At 39.9% G+C, this 26,732-nt stretch overlaps 1 protein-coding gene across 3 annotated transcripts in view; it reads right to left on the reverse strand.

Annotated features, from left to right (window-relative positions):
- The window catches only part of LOC118357566 (leucine zipper protein 2), a 164,931-nt gene extending 138,425 nt beyond the window's left edge, over positions 1 to 26,506 (reverse strand). Inside the window, exon 1 of one of the 3 annotated variants that reach the window (XM_035734827.2) lies at positions 26,288 to 26,506. In XM_035734827.2, coding sequence (XP_035590720.1) covers positions 26,288 to 26,349 — 62 coding nt within the window. In that variant the 5' untranslated portion in view covers positions 26,350 to 26,506. Of the gene's footprint in view, positions 1 to 19,034; positions 19,247 to 26,287 lie in introns of those variants that run through there. The other 2 variants (XM_035734813.2, XM_035734821.2) reach the window with 2 other exon arrangements.
- Positions 26,507 to 26,732: the final 226 nt, after the last annotated feature.

The following is a 26,732-nucleotide window of genomic DNA, read 5'->3' on the forward strand; positions in this document are numbered from 1 at the left end:
GCCATGGAAAAGCAGATTGAAGCCTACACACAACTGAAACCCATGGCAAGCCCATCAACAGAGCTCAGTGAAGAATGGATTGCCTATCAGCACAACGTGTCCAGGGAGCCCTCACCTGCTTTGTAGCTTGCTGATTACTGGATGGGCCTGAGTGCGAGATTCCCAAGAGTTGCAGAAGTGGCAGTGCCCTACATCTACTTCCCAGTCAGCTCAGTCGACTGTGAGAGGAGTTTCAGCAAATATAAGACTCTACTCACAGACAAGCGAGAGGCACTCACCGAGCTCAACACAAAGAGGCTGACAATCATGTACTTCAATGGAGATGTCTGTGATAGATGGAAGACTTACAATGGACAGATAGGAGCTCATAAGGTAGTTCCACAGGTTTTGCCTATTGCTGCATTATTGCCTAGATTCTTGCATTAATCTCTTTATTATTTTTTTCATGTATAATGAAACACTTATGTGAAGCCCTTTATTTGACAAAAAAACAATGAATGCAATGTTCTTTTTTAAGTAAGTATAACTCTAGGTTTTCCCTATCGCTTGCTGCATTGTTGCCTAGATTCTTGCATTACTTTTTAAAATTTATAATGAAACACTTAGAACTCTGAACTCTTGCCTTGATAAAAAAAAAATGTGCACTGTCATGTTGCATCATTACAAATGTACTGTTATATCTTATTAAATTGTTGACGTTTTATTCATTCAAATTATTCGACACTCTTTCTGATGATAAAATAAATCATAAAACACAGAATTCAGAAGAATGTCAACTGAAAAAGTGGAATTTGGGAATAAATAAAACGGATTTCATAGGGCCCTAATAACCTTCGGGCCGACTGGAAGCTGAAGGCTGCTTAGGAGACACCACTAGAGATACTATTATGTAATTGTGATGAACAGAGAGAATATTAGGGTACCACTGTGATTCATTAATCATATGCTGCTCCAGTGTTCTTACCTCTCCTTTCTGTCTTTAACACTTCTTTCACAAACTCTTTCTTCCTCTGTTTTTATAATGCACACCAGATGTGCATTGAAGTACAGATTGAACTTGTATTTATAATATAATATTACAATTACAATATTTATAATGCATGTTATGTATTTATAACACTTGAATAATGAACTTCTTTCAATAAAGAATTTCACATTCTCTACTGGTTGAAATTAAGTCTCTCATTTGATGAAATACTACACCTCTCCTGTGTTTATCAGATCAATGCAGATGAAGGAAATTAGATATTGAGATGAACCGGTTTTAGAGTATTTACATGATGCATAAGAAGTGTAGTGTACTGTTTTTTAAATGATATTTCTGTATATATGAATTACAAATCAGCCTTTAACTAGTTAAATCATGTTTCTAGCTTATTGCAGAGTTACAATGTGTAACCATTGATGTCCCAGGACCAAGATTGGTAAACACTGTTGAGGTGTATAATTGTAATACATACTAGTGAGCAACCTCCGTAACACCTCCTCCTCCATGCTTTACTGTGGGAAATACACATGCAGAGACCATCCTTTCACCCACACCGCACCTCACAAAGACATGGCGGATGGTACCAAAAATCTCCAATTTGGACTTCCTCAAATTTCCACGGGTCTAATGTCCATTGCTCGTGTTTCTTGCCTCAAGCAAGTCTCTTATTCTTATTGGTGTCCTTTAGTAATGGTTTCTTTGCAGCACTTCAACCATAAATGCCTGATTCACACAGTCTCCTCTGAGTAGTTGATGTTGAAATGTGTCTGTTACTTGAACTCTGTGAAGCAATTATTTAGGCTGCAATTTCTGAGGCTGGTAACTCTAATGAACTTATCCTCTGCAGCAGAGGTAACTCTGGGACTTCCACTCCTGTGGCGGTTCTCATGAGAGCCAGTTTCATCATAGCGCTTGATGGTTTTTGCAACTGCACTTGAATAGACTTTCAAAGTTCTTGAAATGCATTAAGGAAAGAAAATTCCACCAATTAACTTTTAACAAGGTACACCTGTTGATTTAAATTCATTCCAGGTAACTATCTCATGAAGCTGGTTGAGAGAATGCCAAGAGTGTGCAAAGCTGTCAAGGCAAAGGGTGGCTATTTGAAGAATCTCAAATATAAAATATATTTTGATTTGTTTGACAGTTTTTTGGTTACTACATGATTTCATTCGTGTTATTTCATAGTTTTGATGTCTTCAATATTATTCTACAATGTAGAAAATATTAATAATAAAGAAAAACCCTTGAATGAGTAGGTGTTCTAAAACATTTGACAGGTAGTGTATATGCTATCTAACTAACTACCCAACGTTAATTGACTTGATTATTCACATCATTCTTAGCTTAGCTAATTGGTATAATTGTGTGCATTCTCAATAGCCATTGTTAATTCTGGCTATCTACTCCAATTTCAGAGCGCTCTTGTCTGAGTGTGCGCAGAATAACTGATGAATTTATGAAGGCTCAACACCCGTTGAATGTTGCCGGTGTCAGTAAATGTTGACAAAAAAGTGTAATTAAATTGTTGCCAGCAGCACAGTTACAGTCACCAACGCTCTAGATAACATGAAAACAGCCTAACAAGCTCTGCTAGGGCGAGTAAAAGTGTCAGAGTGAGGTGTTCTCTCATTTGTGTCTGGAAATAGCTAGCAATCTAGCCAATGTTAGCCAGTTAGCTTGGGTGTTTAATTGCTGATGCGAGGTCAGAAAGCTTGGATCAACCTTACTCCTCGGCCAGAGCATCCAGTGTGAGCTTTGAACGCTCCGGGAGTGAAACGCTCTGAATTTAAGAATTAACAATCTGACAATGCTCTGAATTTACAAAAGCCCAGAGCGCACTCTGGCACTCCAGATTAAATTTATGAACACACCCGAAATCGTAAAATGTCTAGCTAGAAATCTAACAAGCTAGCAAGAGGTTGCATAGCAACAGCATTAACTTCCAGTAGACAGGTGAAGCGCTAGTACACTCAACTGAAAGGATACTGGTTGTTTACAGTACACTAAAATTAAGTAATAGTATGTAGTATATACTCATTAAGTATGTAGTATACAGTATGTTAATATGGGTATTCGAACACAGCTATAGTTCATGGCAGAAATCATTATAATTGTTGATTCACATTTTATTTTAATACATTTCCAACAGTCAGTTCATCAAATTTCTGCCCTGCTAGAGCTGCCCCAGTCAACTGTAAGTGATATTATTGTGAAGTGGAAAAGTCTTGGAGAAACAACGGCTCAGCCTCTGAAAGCAACATTAGCACAATAACTTTTTGTCAGAAGCTTAATGAAATTGGTTTCACACATAAGCCTAAGATCACCATACGCAATGCCAAGCGTCAGCTGGAGTGGTGTAAAACTCTCCGCCATTAGACTCTGGAGCAGTGGAAATACGTTCTCTGGAGTGATGAATCACACTTCACCATCTGGCAGTCCGACGGACAGATCTGGGTTTGGCGGATGCCAGGAGAACGCTACCTGCACGAATGCATAGTGCCAACTGTAAAGTTTGGTGGATGAGGAATAATGGTCTGGCTTCGGATTAGGACCCTTAGTTCTAGCGAAGGGAAATCTTAATGCTATAGAATACAATGACATTCTAGAAGATTCTATGCTTGCAACAATTTGGGGAAGGCCTTTTCCTATTTCAGCATGACAATGCCCCCGTGCACAAAGAGAGGTCTATACAGAAATGGTTTGTCGAGATCGGTGTGGAAGAACTTGACTGGCCTGCACAGAGCCCTGACCTCAACCCTATTAAACACCTTTGAGATTAATTGGAATGCGAGCCATGCCTAATTGCCCAACATCAGTGCCTGACCTCACTAATTCTCTTGTGGTTGAATGGATGCAAGTCCTCGCAGCAATGTTCCAACAACTAGCGGAAAACCTTTCCAGAAGAGTGGAGGCTGTTATAGCAGCAAATGGGGGACCAACTCCATATTAATGTCCATGTTTTTGGAATGAGAAGTCCGACGACCAGTTGTCCACATACTTTTAGTCATGTAGTGTATCATCGCGTTACTCTAAGTTTACTTCGATATGATGGTTATTATATCAATATTTGCACATACAGTTATTTCCACTGCCATTTCTCGCAGAAGTCATTTTAACAACACGAAAAGATCCCACCTTGTCAAGTTTACCAACAAATTTGCTGTTTCCATCAGGCCTGTCGTGATATTTTTTATCCGACATGTACTTTACTCGCAGAAAAAGATTGGATGGAAACTTGGTCTGGTCGCTGTCTATTTTTTCTTCTGGTTGTTGTTAGTTCTCAAAGATTATCTTGTTTAAAAAATATATAGCTTCATTATCTTTACTACATACAGTACTTTATATCTGGTTTTAGTTGTTTAAGTTTACACTGAAAACGTTTTCCCCTATGAATAGAGGGGAAACACTGATAATGCTGCGTTTGAAAAAACTCTACAACAGTGTGATGTTCTGCCTGGCTAAACATGTAGCTACAGTAGCTTCTTGAGCTCCAAAACTTTACTGAGCTCAAATGATCCCTGTGAATTGACATTATCAAACATGTGCAAGTTCATCCCATTAACTTAAATATTGAACTTTTTGAATAAGCATACACTAATGCATATTAAATGCATACAGCTAATCTAAATTTCAGCCTCTTTTGGTGGGTTGGAGTTTTGGTCTACCTGGTGACATCACCAGGCTTTAAATTAGTTAATAGACCAATAAAAAAGAGTTACAATAACAGCTAGTTTTCTGTTTTCCCCTCCCCCACTAAGAAGCCATTTTATTTTATTTTAATTGAAAACAATCACAGTAAGGTACTTAATTGTTAACCAGAAATGATTTGATATTAAGATGAAAATGGCTACATTGTACCTTTTCATGTTTTTATTGTCAACATAGGCCTTCTTCATATAAACAACTTAAAATCAGTAAATACTACATCATTACGATCATTTGGAATTATTCTAGCTATATTTCATGTTTATTTCCTGATGCTCTCACTAACAGTATCTAACTCGATATGGATACATGGCTACACATGGATCAGAAAAACATTATTGGGAGTAATATCCTGTTTCTTAGAGCCTCCCTTATGATTCATCATTGTTGTGCATTATAAAGAATGGAGTTTTTCTACAGTACAATTGTTCTTATTCAATGTAATGCAATATAAGAGTTCCCCCTGTATCTCAATGGTACTCTGATGGCACAGGCTTATGTAAGCCTTTTCTGGAATGTTGTCCCACTCCTCTTCAATGGCTGTGCGAAGTTGCTGGATATTGGCAGGAACTGGAACACGCCGTGCTCAATGCTCAATGGATGACATGTCTTGTGAGTATGCAGGCCATGGAAGAACTGGGACATTTTCAGCTTCCAGGAATTGTGTCCAGATCCTTGCGACATGGGGCCCGGCCCGTGCATCATCATGCAGAGACATGAGGTGATGCGGCGGATGAACGGCACGAAAATGGGCCTCATCATAGTATCTCTGTGCATTCAAATTGCCATTAATACAATGCAGTTTTGTTTGTTGTCCGTAGCTTACTATAAAATGCAGTTGTGTTTGTTGTCCGTAGCTTACTATAACCCCACCGCCGCCATGGGGCACTCTGCTCACAACGCTGACAGCTAACCGCTCACCCCCACACAAAGCCAAAGCCGTTCTGTGGTTTTGAGGCCGGTTGGACGTACTGCCAAATTCTCTAAAGCGACGTTGGAAGCGGCTTATGTCAGAGAAATTAACATTTAATTCTCTGGCAACAGCTCTGGTGGACATTCCTGCAGTCAGCATGCCAATTGCAAGCTCCCTCAAAACTTGAGACATCTGTGGCATTGTGTTGTGTGACAAAACTGCACATTTCAGAGTGGCCTTTTATTGTCATCAGCACTGTGTGGGTGCAACTGTGTAATGATCATGCTGTTGAATCAGCTTCTTGATATGTTACACCTGTCAGGTGGATGGATTATCTTGGCAAAAGAGAAATGCTCACTAACAGGGATGTAAACAAGTTTGTGCACAGAAAATTGAGATAAATAAGCTTTTTGTGCGTATGGGATCTTTTATTTCAGCTCCTGAAACATGGGACCAACACTTTATATGTTGCGTTTATATTTTTGCTTAGTATACATCACACAATACCGCAATATATCAAAACCATTTTACATAGAAACACCTGATTTTATTGTTGATTAATTAGGAAATTGTGAAAAATATGAATAACATTCCACCCATGAGGACCCACTAGAGGGCAATTTGGTCATTTGACTGTAGGAAAGTGGCACGACCAATACTGAAAAGCGCATCTTGCTGAGTGTCGCTTCTTAATATGCAACCTATCAGCTAGGTTGCCAGAAAACTGTGGCTGAGATGTTGTCTATGCGTGTTATTATATGTTTTTAAAAGTATAGGACTCCGGCTCGGGAATGAGGAAGTAGGTAGGGGCTTTTAAGTCCAATACTTAAAAAGTGCATCTTGCTGAAGCGTTGATTCCTATCCCAAACTATTAGGTTGATGAAAAACTGTGGCTGAGATGTTATCTGCGTGTTATTGCAATAAGAACGATAGCTATGGGTCAATTAGACCTTAAGGGGGTCTCTGTTTAACGGTAAACATGTCCTCTGCTCTCTGCTGTCACTCGGGTGTCGCAATACATTACATTACACCTCTGTTCTCTATCGAGTAAGGTGCTGGTGTAAGCACATATCAATAGCCAAAGCCTCCTTTTTTTAAAGCATACTATTTTCTTTCACCTTATCCGTCCGGTGTGCGTAATTCGCCCTCGGTGCACAATGCGGCAAAGTGAACGCGAGTTGCTGAAAGGCTTTGTACATAAAAAGGCATTTATGTAGAGAGGCAGCTCAACAGATCCCTAGGAGCACGTGATCATTACAAATCCGGTTGGGTTCGAAGTAATGTTTTATCATTAGACCCATCCATTTAGATAATGAGATTCCTTTCACCATGCTACCAGGCTCTATATTCAGAATGCTGTTGTTTGTCAGGTCGGCTTGGTAGTTGGATTAATGGAAGTTGTACAAGGCGTTTCCACAACCTTTCAGTCAACTAAACGGAATGAACGTTCAGGGGATGGAACACGAGATTCGGATAAACAAGCTACCATGAAAATCCTTCTCAAATATCCATGAAAGCAATACTCAACCGAACTGTTGATGTTAAAATAATAGATTTGGTAACATAATACTATTTATTAACCAAATTGAGGGATATGTTATTGAAAGTGAATTAACTCTCCCAAACAAGTTGATCAATTCCTAAAGCCATTTTCCTGAAGTTGAATTACTAAAGTTACTAATTAAATAGAGTTAGCTTATTGTTGATTTACATATGCAGAATCTGTCATGGTGCAAGTAAAGATCCTCTCACATTCAAGGACAGGAAGGAAACAAGGAAGAACTGTCCAGCTACAGAGGGTGAAGTGAATGCCCATGACAGCTGACATGGGGGACCCTTGTCTGAAAGATGCTTTATATGGTAGAGGATTGACAAGCTCATATTCTCTGGATACATTTTGTCCACAAGTGAGACAACCTCAGTATTTACACCTTTAAAATCAAATAACATTTTATTGGTCACATACACATGGTTAGCAGATGTTAATGCGAGCATAGCGAAGTGGTTCTAGGTCCGACAGTGCAGTAATATCTAACAAGTAATCTAACAATTTCACAACTACCTAATCTAAAGGGGTGAATGAGAGTATGTACATACAAGTATATGGATTAGCGCTGGCCGAGCGGCAGAGGCCAGGTGCAATAGATGGTATAAAATACAGTATATACATGTGATGTGAGTAATGTAAGATATGTAAAGATTATTAAAGTGGCATTATATAAAGTGTCATTGTTTTAAGTGACTTTAGATCCATTTATTAAAGTGTCCAGTGATTGGGTCTCAATGTAGGCAGCAGCCTCTCTGAGTTAGTGATTGCTGTTTAACAGTCTGATGGCCTTGAGATAGAAGCTACTTTTCAATCTCTCGGTCCCAGCTTTGATGCACCTGTACTGACCTCGCCTTCTGGATGATAGCTGTGTGAACAGGCAGTTGCTCGGGTGGTTGTTGTCCTTGATGATTTTTTGGGGGTATCGGGTGCTGTAGGTGTCATGGAGGGCAGGTAGTTTGCCCCCTGTGATGCGTTGTGCAGACCGCACCACCCTCTGGAGAGCCTTGCGGTTGAGGGCGGTGCAGTTGCCGTACCAGGCTGTGATTACAGCCCAACATCAACAGCCAAAGCAGTTTTTTCATCACGTTGCAAAATACCACAGTTCCACACATCAGTGTTTCACAGACTGCTCAGGGTTGAATTTTCTGGCCATACATTTGTTTTATATCTTGCATTTGGATAGTTTATGGCCTTAACATATTGCATGGACTTTCATGGTCATGCTGCTCTTCTGTGTAAGCACAATGGCCGTTGTGAAATGAAAGGTATAGTTCCCTGAAAAGAACAATCTACTGGTATTGACGTCATGCAGGGCGTCATCTGGTGTCTTTCAGCTGCACGACTAATTCTTTACAGGTTAAGTAATCAATCAATCAACCAGTGATCAAGTGACCCATAAAAATGTTCCGTCATGGGTGCCTGTCTGTCCATTAGAGCTCCCTCCTTGTCAATTTCACCTCACCGACACTCCCACAGATCACACGTGTCAGTGATGTACGATAGTGGCCGTGCAATAATGTCCCCTTCTCTATCATGACTGGATGTCGCTAACTGATTTAGACCACGTAAACATAAAGTGGGTGGACACTTCGGTAAACTAACGACAAAAGCCATAAGGCACTGAAGCTCTGTTGGACTTGAATCATGACGCAACTCTGTTGGATGAAGAGCGAGACTTAAAGCCTTGTGGCCTGTCTGTAACATCATGTTGTGAGGCCAAGAATGCATTCCGATGTCCATTTTAGCATACTTATAGAATGTATGTATGGATATTGGGACGGAACCAGAACAGAACCCACGTTCCCAAAATGTTGCTCTACCTCCACCCTATCGGGGAAATTGTCAAACTGTCAAATCCACAGCCTGTAAGCAAACCGCTATTTAGCTAACCAGGATACACAAGCAGATTGTGTGGTGACTCAATAGACAAACATTTAAGGACAAGCACTGCTAAACCAACTCCATCCACGTAAAGTGGTTGCATACAGGATTAAGGCTCATACAGTTCTTCCATGATCTAGTTCTATACTCGTCATTCTACCCGGTAAACTCAACAGTCTCTGATTCCTATGACATTTATTCATAAAAAGGCATTCATATTCATAATGTGCCCCCAATTATAAAGATTATAAGATTATAAGCACATTAGAACGCTTTGCTAATCCTCCATGTTAAATCAGAACATTAGACTGGGCTACCTCCCGAAAAGAAAAGTCTCGAAAGCTTCAGAATTACAAAGAGCTGTGTCAATAGCTACCATGGACCAGTTTCCTGGGTAAGCCCTATTATTGGATTCATGATATTGTTGTTGAGCAACCGTCCTACTTTCCTTAGTTTGCTAAACTGTGGAGGCTTAGCTGAGCTAACAACAACTCTGTCACAATCGTAAAAGGTTTGACTGTTTGTATCAGTGTATTCAATCATCAGAATCACTGCAAATAATATAGTTAACGATTGCTATTGGAATGCTTTGTGTGTGTGTGTGTGTGTGTGTGTGTGTGTGTGTGTGTGTGTGTGTGTGTGTGTGTGTGTGTGGGTGGGTGAGGTGGTGTGTGTGTGTGTGTGCCACAGCTCCACACAGCCTGCAGCCTGCATTGCTCTCTCTACACATAGCAGCACTGCAGATCTAGTAGAGCAGGGAGCCTCTATGCTCCCTGGGAAACAGTGCTTGCATGCCAAATTGACATTCACTGGAGTATGCTCACTCCTGTCATTTTGTCAACACTGTCACTGTGTGGAGTGCAGCCAAGCAAGCCTTCTGACAGACAGGCAAATGGGGAGGAGGTGGACTTCAGCAACATAACACCCTCTCACCACCCCTCAGCCCAGTGGCGGGGTTCAGTGCACATGCTCACAAACACGCGAAGCATGGCGTGTGCACACACGCCAACATCAACGCTTTTCTTGGACACATCACAAATGATCTGTAAGGTACAATTACCAAGCTATGATTCGCCTCAATGACTTCCCATTAGTCCAGATTTAGGAAAACTTGCACATAGAATTCAAGGATGCCACAAATGTGTGGCAAATACCAATGGCTTCTGTTTTTTACCCCCTTACAAGCTAAGTACCCCCTGAAGTACTGAGCTTGAAACTATTCAGTTTGCCTTAATGACGATTGTACAATCGATAAGGTATTCGAAAGGTCACCATGGCAATGTTGTTGTGTAGGAAATAGAATCTTGAGGCAGGGCCTGGCATAAGAAGAACCATTGCTGCCTCTTCACCATTCCATTAATCCAATACTCCATTTGCCGGGAATATAATAAGCGTGGTATCTGAAGCGCCAGCATATTGCTGAATTCTCCGCCGGGCATGAAGGCACATTGAAATCGTTTTTTATAAACATGGCCGTCGCCGAAGATAAACGACCTCCACAGCATCATTGTATGGTTTATCCATTTCATTTGTGCAGGTATCCCTTGCAAAACACTCCCTCTCCAGACACACAGGAGGATGCACTTATCAGGAGTCAGGTGTCATGGCAAAACACCGGTGAAACACAGGAGATAGGGACTCAAATGGAACCAGCACTTGTCAGCCAAGATGGATCCCAGACACTGAATATGCTTAGGGAGAAGAGATTAGACAAAAAAAATAACAGAATCCATCCAAACGTTGTCAGAGGTGTGCAGGTGTCTGATAAAGGATTCAGATTTATGTAGCCCTACCAGAGGAAAAGAGCAAATATAATTTTGCCTGAAAATGAACGCAGGGCACTGGCAGGGTGTATGCTCAGTGGGAGAGAGAGAGAGAGAGAGAGAGAGAGAGAGAGAGAGAGAGAGAGGTTAACAAAAGGCAGGAAATGAAAAAGGAGCCGTCTGTTGTGACTAAATGTGACCCCTAAAATATATTCTGGTATTTGGGTTTTCGCTCTTGCCGTGGAGAGAGACCGTTCTTGTTTGTCCTTCAAACAGTAACAATACATCTCCCACCCACTACTGAGCTTGCCACCTGCCTTTGTTGTTCCCAGATATAGATCTCATGATATGTCCTCCCCCCTAGTGGTACCAAATCCATCTGCGGTGTGGTCTGGGTGGGAAACAACTGTTATCCCCCCCATCATCCAGAGGCGAATAGTCCGAATCAGAGATACGTAGCTGCCGATAATACAGAAACAAATACGGGAAGAAGAACAAAAACGATACTATAAAAACACCCTGCTTTCATTCTAGGCTGTATTATTTATGATTCCGCTCTTTTGTTCATGCCCAGACACATCTCTCTCCACACACTCTGATCTCTCAAATCATTTGTGAGTAATGCCTCTGAGCACTTTGGTTTGTTCCATAGGGTACCAATCACGGGCCATTAGAAAGCCGAAAGAGAAAGAGGGAGGAAGGGATAGATGGAGAACTCAGGGAGTGGGAGACAAGATCATACATCAGATAAGTCCGATGTGATACTGTAGGATGCTGCCGTACTGTCATGATTATAGTGTCGATTTATTTATTTTAACACCGGAGTAGTGATTACTGAAATATCCATCTTTGTATGTTGTATGATTTTTGATTGGGACCATCGTACAACCTGTAGTCTATATTTGAACTATTCCCAATTGTGTAACGTTTCAATAATGATAAGAATATAAATTATAGGGGTGGCATAGAGTTGATCAGACCATGTCATGCATTATACTGGTATTCCATCTCTCAGAATTTCTCTGTCGTTTCTGCGTATTGACGCTCGACACGTCTACTCAGCTCCTTGAGGTCTACAAACGCCAAACGTAAAAAATAAAATGGAGGCGGTGCTCCTTTGAATTGACTGTCTATTTCAGCTACAGCCAACTCTAAATATTTTACTTAAAACATAGTTGTTGTATTTAATATATAAACATGGGCAAAACCCAGTGTCTACAACACAGCTTTGCCCTTCAGGATTTGACACGTTGGAATGACATTAAGTGTCACGCCGAATGTCAGAAAGTGCATTCAACCTCGCAGGGCCTCGGGAGTGACACTGATGGGTTGATTAATGTTAAGACTAAACAAAATGAACGACTTGCCTGTGTAGTCACTTGCCCCTGTGGTGTTTGTATGCTGCCATGAGATCTGAGCGACATACTCTAACAGTAGAGGTCGACTGATTATGATTTTTCAACGCTGATACCGATACCGATTATTGGAGGACCAAAAAAAAAGTCGCTGCCGATTAATTGGCCGATTTTTATATATATTTTTAATGATGACAATTACAACAATACTGAATGAACAATGAACCCTTTTATTTTAACTTAATACATCAATAAAATATATTTAGTCTGAAATAAATAATGAAACATGTTCAATTTGGTTGAAATAATGCAAAAACAGTGTTGGAGATGAAAGTAAAAGTGCAATATGTGCCATGTAAGAAAGCTAACGTTTAAGTTCCTTGCTCAGAACATGAGAACATATGAAAGCTGGTGGTTCAATATTCACATTTATTCTATATTCCCAGTTAAGAAGTTTTAGGTTGTAGTTATTATAGGAATTATGACGCGTCGACTATTTCTCTCTATACCATTTGTATTTCATATACCTTTCACTATTGGATGCTCTTATATGCACTTTAGTATTGCCAGCCTAATCTCAGGAGTTGATAGGCTTGAAGTCATAAACAGCGCTGTGCTTTAAGCATTGCTAAGAGCTACTTGCAAACGCAGTAAAGTGCTGTTTGAATGAATGCTTACTAGCCTGCTGCTGCCTACCACCGCTCAGTCAGATTGCTCTATCAAATATCAAATCATAGACTTAATTATATTATAATAAACACAGAAATACGAGCCTTTGGTCATTAATATGGTCAAATCCGGAAACTATCATTTCGAAAAGAAAAAAAAAACATTTATTATTTCAGTAAAATACGGAACCATTCCGGGTGGCAACTAAGTCTAAATCTAAATATTTATGTCTAAAGTCTATATATTGCTGTTACATTGCACAACCTTTAATGTTATGTCATAATTATGTAAAATCACTGGCAAATTAATTACGGTCTTTGTTAGGAAGAAACACAGTTCGCAATGAGCCAGGAGGCCCAAACTGTTGCATACACCCTGACTCTGCTTGTACTGAATGCAAGAGAAGTGACACAATTTCCCTAGTTAATATTTCCTGCTAACATGCATTTATTTGAACTAAATATGCAGGTTTCAAAAAATATTCTTCTTTGTATTGATTTTAAGAAAGGCATTGCTGTTTATGGTTGGGTATATTTGTGCAAAGAATGTGCTTTTTTCACAAATGCGCTTTTGTTAAATCATCACCCGTTTGGCGAAGTTGAATTAGGCTGTGATTTGATGATAAATTAACAGGCACCGCATTGATTATATGTAACGCAGGACAAGCTAGTTAAACTAGTAATATCATCAACCATGTGTAGTTAACTAGTGATTATGTGAAGATGTATTGTTTTTTATAAGAAAAGTTTAATGCTAGCTAGCAATTTACATTGGCTCATTGCAGCCACAAGGTCCTTTTGACGCTGCACTCGCGTAACAGGTGATCAGCCTGCCACACAGTTTCCTCATGGATTGCAAGGTAATCGGCCATAATCGGCATCCAAAATGGCCGATTACCGATTGTTATGAAGACTTGAAATCTGCCCTAATTAATCGGTCGACCTCTATCTAACAGACAAAGACATGTAGCGGTGTCTTGAAGGAGTCACGGTTGTCTGAATTCTCCCACCGTGCGAGCACAAAGGGGTGGGAGTCGTTATCTCAAAGTTGCCTGCTCGTCAAATATAACAGCCATGATGTGGTTATACTGATAAATATATATAGATAAAACTATGAAACACACTGTCTTTACTATAACTGCACATGTTAAGGATATGTTGAAGCAATTGTACACGAGAGGGCCTGGTGTACGACTGCTTTAGCCTGGCTGTGCTGCGGTCGTAGGTACGAGGCGATAGCCAAATAACGAAGAGTTGCTAAAACGTTTGCAGTGTAAATTTAAACAACTAATATAAATGTATGTAGAAATGATAATGGAGCTGCATATTTTTTTAGAAGATCCTCTTTGAGATCTAACAATAACCAAATTAAAAACTATACAGTCATGGCATTGATTTTGTTATAATGTTTGAGTCACTCAGCCTAAAAACATGGCAAAAGCCATGGAAAAATGTGTAGAATTGCAGGAAATTAGCTATAAAAATAGTTTTTGTCCTCCGAAGCACCATGGCAAAATGTGTAGAATTGCCAGAAATTGACTTTAAAACAGAGAAAGGTCCTGTGTGGCTCAGTTGGTAGAGCATCGTGCTTGCAATGCCATGATTGTGGGTTCGATTTCCATGGGGGACCAGAACAAAAATGTATGCACTCACTATTGTAGGTCGCTCTAGATAAGAACGTCTGTTAAATGACAAAAAACAACAGCATCCATGGCAAACTTCACAAACCTGGCCACGCTTGAAGTATCAAACTTTTGCCATTGTTATGAACATTCGAAAGAGCAATAGTGGCTTGTCGAGCCGTGTCTCGTCATTCCCAACGGGGGAAAATAACTGTTTAATCTAAATGACACTTTAGTGGCCTGAAAATACGATGACATTGCTAAAGAAGGCAAATAATTAGTAGGAAAGAAATTTGGCATCATTATAATGTCATCAAATTGATTTAAAATGGATGGCAATGTTGCCATTAGCTAGCAAAGTTGTCAGAAATACTTAGTGATGCTAAAAAATACTATTTTCCAGAGTCCCACAATTTGCCAGAGTCCCACTTGGTCTTTTACCAAAAAGGGCTATCTTCTGTATACCACCCCTACCTTGTCACAACACAACTGATTGGCTCAAACGCATTAAGAAGGAAAGAAATTCCACAAATTAAATTTTAACAAGGCACACCTGTTAATTGAAATGATAATGGAAAGAGTGTACAAAGCTGTCATCATAGCAAAGGGTGGCTACTTTGAAGAATCTCCAATATGAAATAGATTTTTGATTTGTTTAACACTTTTTTGGTTACTACATAATTCCATGTGTGTTATTTCATAGTGTTGATGCCTTCACTATTATTCTACAATGTAGAAAACAGTCAAAATAAAGAAAAAACATGGAATGAGTAGGTGTGTCCAAACTTTTAGCTGGTAATGTATGTCACAAGGTTCCTTCCCTGGCAATAGATGAGAGTAGAGCGTCAGCCAACATGTTTAAAATGAATCACTCCCCTCTTTTTCATAGCTTTGTTTTGACAGCATTTAATTTGGAGCAAAGCTTGACATGAGCAATATTCTCCTTGAGCAGGGCTGTTCCGACATTACATTTTGAATGCGCCATTCACTGACTGCGAGGAAAAGCTCCCAGCGTATTATTTCCTCCCTTTTTTGCCTCCTTTCTTCCATCTCTCCCAATAGAAAATTTACTTGACCCTTAAAATCCTATAATTATGTTATTACACTCCGCAGCAGCATGGAGAGGACAATCCTTCTCTAAAATATGTATTGATCTTAGCTTACACCTTCAGCAATAAAGTCTGCTTGGCACTTCTGCATAGTTCACATCCATATTTCAACACCGAGCGCACAAGAAAAACATCATTAAGTGTATCATAGAAGCAAAAGCAGACGCAGATAACGTTTGACGGGGGGAAAAAACTATCGTTTCCCGGAACTAGATGAAGGGAAAACGAGTGATTCACTGGAACTTTATTTGAGTAACAAAGACAGGGTCATATCAAATGTCTTGCAAGAAGAATGGGTGCAAACAAACATGGAGTGCTACGTCACATATGGCCTTGAATACTAACTTATTGTATCATGGTGGCCTCTAATTAATTTCTCATTGGTCGGGATTTACCCAAGGTTCTGTTTATTGTAGCCCACTTCATTACTGTCATGTGGCCAATGTGGTTGCCATGGCGCACCGATTACACTGTGTCCTTCGAATTTCAATTATTATTCTCATCCTGCCTCACACTATAAGGACATTACCGTCTTACACAGATGTAATTTTTCTCATCTCATGGCTCGAGACGTACCCTACCTCTGCATTTATGAAATAATTTGACGACAAGACAAAAATCAGGCCGAACGTCTCAAAATGTGGCACTGGTTAAAAGCTTTTGGTTTACAATGGTGATGATGCGCCTAGCATTACAAATCTAATCACAAGGGCAATTTTGTATCTAATTAACCCTCTACTGCATGCATTATGATAGAACCATTGTCATTTAAAATGGCCCCAAATAAACAAATGTAAAATACATCTTCGAAAGAAAAAAAATTGTACATTTTGTGGGATGTGTGCGACAACATTGTTTTTATAATAGAAATATGGGGTTTGAGTTATAATTGTATTGTTTTTATTCCTTCACACTATCTGAAAATATGTTTTGTTGTAAAAAAAAAACTAAAACATTTACTCTGGACATTTACTTTTATAATGCTTATCATTATTATAATGTTATGAATATTGAACATAATTGTTTTATCCATGCATATATAACAAATATTGTTTGGCCATATGTTATCTTTACAAAAATAAGTTTAAATCATATTAGTCATGTGAATGTTGCCCAAAGAATACAGAAAATTTGGATTTCATTGTAATTTGCCTATGACCACTCCCATCGCAAATGTTTTGTGCCCAGGAAAGGAAGCCCCACAGAGTGGGTTCTTCTCATGACTTTACCAAAGCGCATCATTGGCTAGTCTAAACCCCTCCTCACCCCTACTTCTGTAAAAAGTTATGGTGCTGTATTTTTTTCATTCAGGGAAACAAGGGGGTGAAGAGAAATGATATGTTGCCATATGGCAACACCATGCAGTAAAGGGATAGAAAAATATCTCCCCATTCGACAACTTATCCATTAGGACAGGTGAATACCAACACTGAACAGTTCCCATGCGCAAGTTGTTATTTAACAGTAGTGTTTCCTTCAACGCTTAATCCCTAGTCTTTTGACACACTGGTGTGTCAAGCTTAGAAAAGAAAGGTAGAACCCTTTCTACAGAGGGTTCGACATGGAACCCAAAAGGCATCAACCTGGAACCAAAAAGGGTTCTCCCTATGGGGACAGCTGAAGAACCCTTTTGGAACCCTATTTCTATGAGTGTAAGTAACATAATAATAAAAATCCACATCAAATTCTGTCAATTTAAAGATAGCGATTTTTGCATGGGCTGTGTCTCAATCCAATGCATTCGCCTGTGTCGCCCTTCCACATCTGCGGTGGAAAGTGGCAGTCTTCACACGAAAAGGTTTGAAGCATCCGAACGACCTATAGGAAAGGGGAGACTCTCACGATGGTGTGTTCTCTGTTTTGCTCTATGATCCCCACAAGTGTCACGGGACTTGTCTAAAGGTAACCCATACAAATTAATGGAAGTATGGAGGTAGTTTTGTGCCCCAGAAAAGTGGTTAAATATGTGAGCTAGATATAGGACAGACACGCCAAAACCTTATTCCTTATGATACATTTTTTACCGTTTTTTTTAACATGTTTTAATGTGTTATCCAGTGCATTTCTATGGGCTATAGTAGTAAAGACCAAATTCAATTGTTTTATCAAATCATTTTAAAATATCATTTGCAATACCTAAAGAGGTCTTAAAATTATCTTCTTAAAACAATTACTTATGTCAACTTAGAACCCCCCAAACAGCTTAGACTTTTAATAATGAATTTGCCATCGTGACCAACCATCTGAAATCGTCCACCGTTATCCCAAATTGTTACTGTGCAAAATACAGTTTTTTTTAGCAAGATGTCAATCCAACAAACCAGGCTCCGATATGCTTGTGTTACAAATCAAGCAGAGAATTCTAGTTAAAATAATGATGGACCCTTCACTCCATAATCACAAATAGCCCGACTTAACTACTTGGCAGAGGAGTCAAAGCCGCTTCCTGATGATAGACAAAGAGCAAGCTAGCAAACAGCACTACACTCACATTTACCATTAAATACCTCAGGTGCTAAACAATAGCGGTGGATGAGACGAAATGGTCTCTTTGGTCATTATCCCCGGCCAAGCATGCACAGTCCATCAGTGCATATAAATTATTACCATTACTATCTTGCCCCTGTCAATAGTTAAGTCTAATTCCCAGGATGCCCTGCACTTGACCCTCTAGTCTAGTCAATCACTGTTTAACTTCTCAGTCAAACATTGCTTAGAACTATTACCCAAGACTTCAGGGGGAAAAACATTAAAGCATTTATAGTAACAGAATAACATTCTTGGGGTTGATTCTTTCCGATGTTGCAAGAAGGGTTTGTTTCTTTTGAGTCGAAAAATTGTACTGTTTTATTAAATTACTTAATAGCACATTCCAGATAAGTTTGAATATGTCTTTGATCTTTGTTTGATCAATATCTTTAATCTTTGTTTCACAGAGAGTTTTTCCTCTTAATCTCTAACACGGTCAAAGGTGGATACTGGGTCAATATTTCTAACATAAGAATGTGGGGAATAGTCAGTGAGGAGCAATAGAAAACTAATGTCATATGGGTTTTCATTTTGTGATGTCATTAAACATTGTATGGACAAAATACTGTAACTTGGAAAGTATATCCCCTTTATCTGTCAAGTTTCCATCCAATACGTTGTGCATATAATATTACCAAAGTATTTTTGTTAAGATATGAATGTGATTTTAGGAGGGATAAGGGAATCTATCTCCTATAAACTGTTCATAGTAAGTAGCCACACCCCGAATGAGGTCAGAGAGCGTGTCAGACTGGCGAAACAATCCCCTTTTGACGAGAGTGCATAAAAAGCATTGCCAACAAAATTAACATTAGACCAGGAAAGACAGGGAGTTGCAGGCCACGTCTAAAATGGTTTAAACGCTGAATCTCAGAGACCAGGAAACATAAGGCATGTTTGAAATGATTGCAATTTTGAACCTCAACATGAGGTGAAGAAATAAACTCACCTTCCTTTAGACCAGAGAGACGGCGAGCTGCAGCGCATGTCCATAGTGGTCTGAATCCTGAACCCTGAATAATCAACACGAGGAGGAAGAGCAGACAAACTCCTCTTTCAGACAATCACTGGTACAGCTGATTAGCTGTCCTGAGTAAAATAGCTTGAACTCTTCAAACCATCCTACTGCCCTTGTCAAATCACGGTAGTACACTACTCACATCACCCCACTGGAAACATTGATCTTCATATAAGCAGCTTCAGGAGCAAATGGAACAGAGTGAACTCTGTCGTTCTGTTGAGGACTACACAATGGACAAAGACACCCACACGTAAATACATTAATGATTTCTTATTCCAAACAGGCGGCGGTTCGTGTGCAAACTATATGACTAATGTAAGAATAATTTTGAAATGTATCGACGATAAGTGTCTTTTTCTCTTTCTTTCTCTCTCTATGTCGTTGGGTAAAATGCCATATTGTAAAAGTTCTGTTCTGTTATTATTTTGTTTGCTAGTAAATAAATAATTAACCAATTTGTGTAGTACTGAATCATGATCAAGGCTGTTTTTTTTTGCAGATGCATGAGATTACGACTGGTCCCGAATGATGATATGATAAGAGGTAAATGATTAATAGGATGACTGTTTATCGATTAAATAAATATATACCTTTATAGAGTTTAATTCGGGAGTTGGTAACTCTTTAAACAACCTCTTCCGTGGTGCCCCAAATCCTAATGAGATAATTGTTACATGATGAATTTACTCGGGTAACAATGAAACATAGTTAGTTAATTAAATAAATAACAGTCATCAGATGAATGAAAGTAAAGTCACAACAACTGTTTGCTCTTAGCCCCGAACATGACATATGGAACACACAGCGGGAAAACAATTAGTTATGAAATAAGTTGTAAACCAAAGAAAAGCAAGACTAAACAGAATATAATTGTCTCAATTTCTAGTTAAATAAGATTTATCTCAATTATATGATCTCAACGAGTATGAAGCATTCCACAAATATGGAGGATTCTGTAATGGTTAGACGACCAACAAGGACTTTCGGGTTAATAGACTTGCAAATTGGGGTTTATTCTCAGAAAGATTAGAATTTTCCAGAGATACAGAAAGATACAGTATTTCCTGTGGATGAGAAATGTATCTTGGCAAATTAGAAATGTAGTCCATCATTTCAACGGGAAGCTTCTGAATCCCATCAGTTGAGGAGCCGCCGACTGTCATGTATAGCTGCTAAGTCATTATGCTCTCATTACAAAGGACCTATTCAATTCCCCATCACCTTTCAGCAAGATGACCTACTGGATATTAGCATGTATTATCAGGCTATTACAACAATTGCCAGGCTCCCATTGTTAATCTCCAGAGTCATAAACCTCATTCCTCTTTAATGCACTACCCCAGCCAACATCAAAGAAAATACTTTAAAATGCAATGGGCTTAGTATTTACAGCCAGATGTGGAGACGAAGCAATGCAGGCCCTGTCTGAGTGATATGTACAGGATCATCCAAGGATTTCGTCAGTCTTTAATTGCGGGCCAGTACCTAAATATTTAATGTTACAGAGTTCCCAATGGACACCGGCATTTACCAGACATGGTTGCGTAGGTAGGAAACATCAAAGTTAGTGTCAATAATAAAGAACATTTGTGAATATCCCATAAAAGAGACGTTGCAAAGACATGAATGGTGAATAGGCTGGACTGCATTGTTGTGAGTTGTGAGCAGACACAAGAGCTCATGCATGCACACACACACACACTCAGAAACACACAAACATACACATACACACAACCAGAAACTGCCACACACACATATGCACACACACACTCACACATACACATACACACACACACACACAAAGAAACACAGTACTCTAAGCCTAATCAGATGCAAGGAGGAAGTGTGGCAAAAGTAGGTTGAATTTCCCCTAATCAATTCTATACAGTTACTTTCTCCCTGGTCAATTATGTGCCAGTTTTGATATCAGCCAACAACTCTTGTAGTTGTGAAAAAATGTATGAACAACATCCTCTCAAGCAGCAGTAATGTACTGCTTGGTAAAAGAACAAAATAAATGTCAGTAAAGCGGCATAAGCCACTGGTCTGGATGTATTTGATCATAAGAAAACCGCTAGTATTGTTTGTTTGTGGGGAGGTTTACTAATAAGGACCTTTTTGAAAAACATTATTACAATTTGGGAGTTTGTTTAGTCTACAATATAATACATCCCTACATCATTGTATTTCAATTCATTGTATATACCAAGAAGTCAACATGACACCTTTCATGTCAATTTGCAACCAGAGGATAATACCTCTGATAATATTACTCAGGGTATTGAGAGCAGTTTATTCAGAGGTTGTGTCTACACTTGACACTTCGATGCGACTTCGGCTGTCAGAATGCAAAGATCGCATTGAAAAGATGGGTCTAGACTAGAGGACGACCGATTATGATTTTTCAACGCCGATACCGATACCAATTATTGGAGTTCCAAAAAAAAGCTGATCCCGATGAATCGGACAATTTTTATTTATTTACTTGTAATAATTACAATTACAACAATACTGAATGAACACTTATTTTAACTTAATATAATGCATCAATAAAATCAATTCAGCCTAAAATATGTTGAATTTGATTTAAATAATGCAAAAACAAAGTGTTGGAGAAGAAAGTAAAAGTGCAATATGTGCCATGTAAAAAAAGCTAACGTTTAAGTTCCTTGCTCAGAACATGAGAACATATGAAAGCTGGTGGTTCCTTTTAACATGAGTCTTCAAGTAAGACGTTTTAAGTTGTAGTTATTATAGGACTATTTCTCTCTATACCATTTGTATTTCATATACCTTTGACTATTGGATGTTCTTATAGGCACTTTAGTATTGCCAGTGTAACAGTATAGCTTCCGTCCCTCTTCTCGCTCCTACCTGGGCTCGAACCAGGAACACATCAACAACAGCCACCCTCGAAGCATCGTTACCCCTCTGCAAGGGGAACAACTACTCCAAGTCTCAGAGCGAGTGACGTCACCGATTGAAACGCTATTAGCGCGCACCCCGCTAACTAGCTAGCCATTTCACATTGGTTACACCAGCCTAATCTTGGGAGTTGATAGGCTTGAAGTCATAAACAGCTCAATGCTTGAAGCATTGCAAAGAGCAGCTGACAAAACGCACAAAAGTGCTGTTTGAATGAATGCTTATGAGTCTGCTGCTGCCTACCACCGCTCAGTCAGACTGCTCTATCAAATATCAAATCATGGACTTAATTATAACATAATAACACACAGAAATACGAGCCTTTGGTCATTAATATGGTCAAATCCGGAAACTATAATTTCGAAAACAAAACATTTATTATTTCATTGAAATATGGAACCGTTCCGTATTTTGTCGAACAGGCGGCATCCCTAAGTCTAAATATTGCTGTTACATTGTACAACCTTCAATGTTATGTCATAATTACGGGAGATTCTGACAAATTAGTTCGCAACGAGCCAGGCGGCCCAAACAGTTGCATACACCCTGACTCTGCGTGCAATGAACGCAAGAGAAGTGACACAATTTCACATGGTTAATATTACCTGCTAACCTGGATTTCTTTCAGCTAAATATGCAGGTTTAAAAATATATACTTCTGAGTATTGGTTTTAAGAAAGGCATTGATGTTTTCGCAAATGCGCTTTTGTTAAATCATCCCCCGTTTGGCGAAGTTGGCTGTCTTTGTTACGAAGAAATAGTCTTCACACAGTTCGCAAAGAGCCAGGCAGCCCAAACTGCTGCATATACCCTGACTCTGTTGCAAGAGAAGTGACACAATTTCCCTATTTAAAATAAATTCTTGTTAGCAGGCAATATTAACTAAATATGCAAGTTTAAAAATATATACTTGTGTATTGATTTTAAGAAAAGCATTGATGTTTATGGTTAGGTACACGTTGGAGCAACGACAGTCCTTTTTCGAGAATGCGCACCGCATCGATTGTATGCAACGCAGGACACGCTAGGTAAACTAGTAATATCCTCAACCATGTGTAGTTAACTAGTGATTATGATTGATTGATTGATTGTTTTTTATAAGATAAGTTTAATGCTAGCTAGCAACTTCTGGATTCGCGTAACAGGCAGGCTCCTCGTGGAGTGCAATGTAAGGCAGGTGGTTAGAGTATTGGACTAGTTAACCGTAAGGTTGCAAGATTGAATCCCCGAGTTGACAAGGTAAAAATCTGTCGTTCTGCCCGTGAACAAGGCAGTTAACCCACCGTTCCTAGGCCGTCATTGAAAATAAGAATGTGTTCTTAACTGACTTGCCTAGTTAAATAAAGGTGAAAAAAAATATATTTAAAAATATATACCGGTTTCCGATTGTTATGAAAACTTGAAATCGGCCCTAATTAATCGGCCATTCCGATTAATCGATCGACCTCTAGTCTAGACACGCAAAAGTCGCTTTGTGGTCTGATTGTGTTCAGATCTGGCTGACCACTTCAGGAGGTGGTCTGGGATGCATTGTTTGCGGATTTCTCTTCAGTCTGGACTGGATCAGGCTACCGAAAGCTAATGCAGTGGGCGACGTCATCAGCCCTCCTCCTCCCACAAATCGCCAGAAGACTTAAGTTTTGGGACCGAAAGGCACCTTTCCTTATAACGTCGGAGGAAATACATTCCTGGAGTGTGAGGAACATGCATACTGGTCTCAAATGCTAGCCAGCTAGCTAATATTTAGAACAACTATTATGCTTACCCATTTGAAATCCCTTTAGCGTTGTTTGCTAGCTTGCTGGCGAGCTACAGAAGTTAGCTGGCTAGTTGGCTATAGTAGTTAACTACTGCCATCAGTTGTTGTTGTGTTATTATCATATTTAGCCTATTCCAACATTTGTAGAATGCATACATGAAATTGAATATAGCATGGGAAAAGGGAATCCAGACACACTGTGGACACGGTAGAAACATTTAAAATGTAGGTGTAGATAGATGCATGACGCATTCAGAATTCCCTGATCAGAACTCTATGATCAGAACACTGAAGCTGCATGAACTGTCAAGTCTATAAATAATTTTGCACGCCCAATTTTTCAGTTTTTGATTTGTTAAAAAAGTTTGAAATATCCAATAAATGTCGTTCCACTTCATGATTGTGTCCCACTTGTTGTTAATTCTTCACAAAAAAATACAGTTTTATATCTTTGTTTGAAGCCTGAAATGTGGCAAAAGGTCGCAAAGTTCAAGGGGGGCGAATACTTTCACAAGGCACTGTATATCTTTATATATTGGCTCTGGTCTAGGTAACTGGGGAGCAACAGAGCTTAACACATCAGTTGAGCCTCTGACACATTAATGCCACTTGTTACATATAAGTCATTAGTAAAAATCAATCAATCAAGCAGCCAGTCAGTCACTCACTCACTCATGACTTCACGTGTCTCATTGGGGTCATTTACACGTATATATACAAAAGTATGTGGACACCCCTTCAAATTAGTGGATTCAGCTATTTCAGCCATGCAATCTCCATACTCCATACTACTACATTGGTAGTAGAATGGCCTTACTGAAGACCTCAGTGACTTTCAACGTGGCACCGTCATAGGAGGCCACCTTTCCAACAAGGAGAATGCTAAATATCCCAATGCATAGTGCCAACTGTAAAGTTTGGTGGAGGAGGAATAATGGTCTGGGGCTGCTTTTCATGATTCGGCCCCTTAGTTCCAGTGGAGTGAAATGTTCACGCTACAGTATACAAGGACATTCTAGATTATTCTGTGGTTCCAACTTTGCGGGAACAGTTTGGGGAAGGCTCTTTCCTGTTTCAGCACGACAATGCCTCGATGCACAAAGCAAGGTCCATACAGAAATGGTTTGTCAAGTTCAGTGCGAAAGAACTTGACTGGCCTGCATAGAGCCCTGACCTCAACCCCATCGAACACCTTTTGGATGAATTGGAACGAAGACTGCGAGCCAGGCCTAATCGTCCAACATCAGTGCCTGACCTCACTAATGTTCTTGTGGCTGAATGGAAGCAAGTCCCCTCAGCAATGTTCCAACATTTAGTGGAAAGCCTTCCCAGAAGAGTGGAGGGACCAGCTCCATATTAATGCCCATGATTTTGAAATGACATGTTCGACAAGTAGGTGTCCACATACTTTTGGTCATGTAGTGTATCTCATTCAACTTTGTAAAACGCAACCCAAACTTCTAACATTCATCAGCATATTCATTATCCAATATAAAGTGTGCTTTCAACATCAAACGGAATCTGACTTTTTAAAATCTCCAGCATCATCAAATTAGCTCATTCAAATCTCTCAGGGCTCTGCAAGATGTGCAAATGCATTGTCTATGTGTATGCGTACGTCTCTGTGCATGTATATTCTGCCCCTACATTCATCACCTAGGAGCACACTTGTAGAGGTCTACCAACTAAAGCTGAAATTCCATCATGTCAAACTAGACACAACTGCAATGAGAGGAGAGCAAGTTTCATAATGTGCAGCTGTCTTTAAGCCATGTTTAAGACTCTCTAACAACCTTGGCTTTTGTTTCACAAAGACCCCAGCACTGGTAGTAGTGCTCAGGCACTAGTTTGAAAAAGGAAAGATTTTATCAATGGTTTAATTAATCATTAAAACCTCCCTCCGCACTGCACGTCGCCTCATCTCTCAATTTCTCTCGCCTCTCCTCTTCCTCCCCTCATCCTACTATTCCCCTCGATGCATTATTCTGCGCACACACACACACACACTCTCTCTCTCTCTCTCTCTCTCTCTCTCTCTCTCTCTCTCTCTCTCTCTCTCTCAAGACACTGCAACATTCTGGGCAGCCCAGTTCCTTCTTTAGCCGGCTCAGACTTAACTTGCTCCCTTCCAGCAAGCAGGAGACAAGACCTACCGCAATCCCAGTAAGCGATGCCTACACAATTCCAAGGCATTTTTAGCCAGTGAATGTCACCACCAAAGACATATATATATATGTCTTACAGTTTGACAAAGAGAATAGTTCAACAGAGGAACCTTTATTTTGCCTACAGTCTACTGCTTTAGAACATCATGCTCCGCACACGGGCATCTCCCGCCAGAACCCAGGCTGCCTCAACCTATTTCGTAGGACCGACCGAGCTAAAGATGAACGTTAGTTCCTTCTATGATTAGCCATTGTGCATTCACCCTCCCCCTTTCTTTCAGAATCACTGAAGGTGAAGGAATAAGAATATACCCTTCTTACTTTCGACTTACCTAGTGTTGAGGCTCAAAGCTGGACAAAGAAGCAGGAGGCAAATAGCTCGGATTAATTTCATAGCTTTGTCTTGCACTCGCACTCCGATTCGCTCTCTCCCTCTCGATTGCTTTCCTTCCCCTTTCTCTCTCTCTCTCTCTCTCTCGCTTTCTCACTCACTGGCTCGATCGCTTGCCTGCGCGCACTCACGCACGCACACACAGGCAGAGAGAGAGACAGACAGATGCAACCCAGTGGCTCTAACAGAGCAAGGGAGGATCTCTGGCTTTAAATAACACAGTGACACAGACAGACTTATTAATGAGGAAATTAATGGGGGTGGTAAAGAGGGGAAGAAACAGACTGGAAAGATGAGAGCAGCTCCCACTGAGTATAGCAGGGACGTAGCCATGGGTGGGCCTGGGTGGACACAGGCCCACCCACTAGGGAGCCTGTCCTTGCCAG

The sequence above is a fragment of the Oncorhynchus keta genome, chromosome 2, assembly GCF_023373465.1.
Source record: "Oncorhynchus keta strain PuntledgeMale-10-30-2019 chromosome 2, Oket_V2, whole genome shotgun sequence".
NCBI lineage: Eukaryota > Metazoa > Chordata > Actinopteri > Salmoniformes > Salmonidae > Oncorhynchus > Oncorhynchus keta.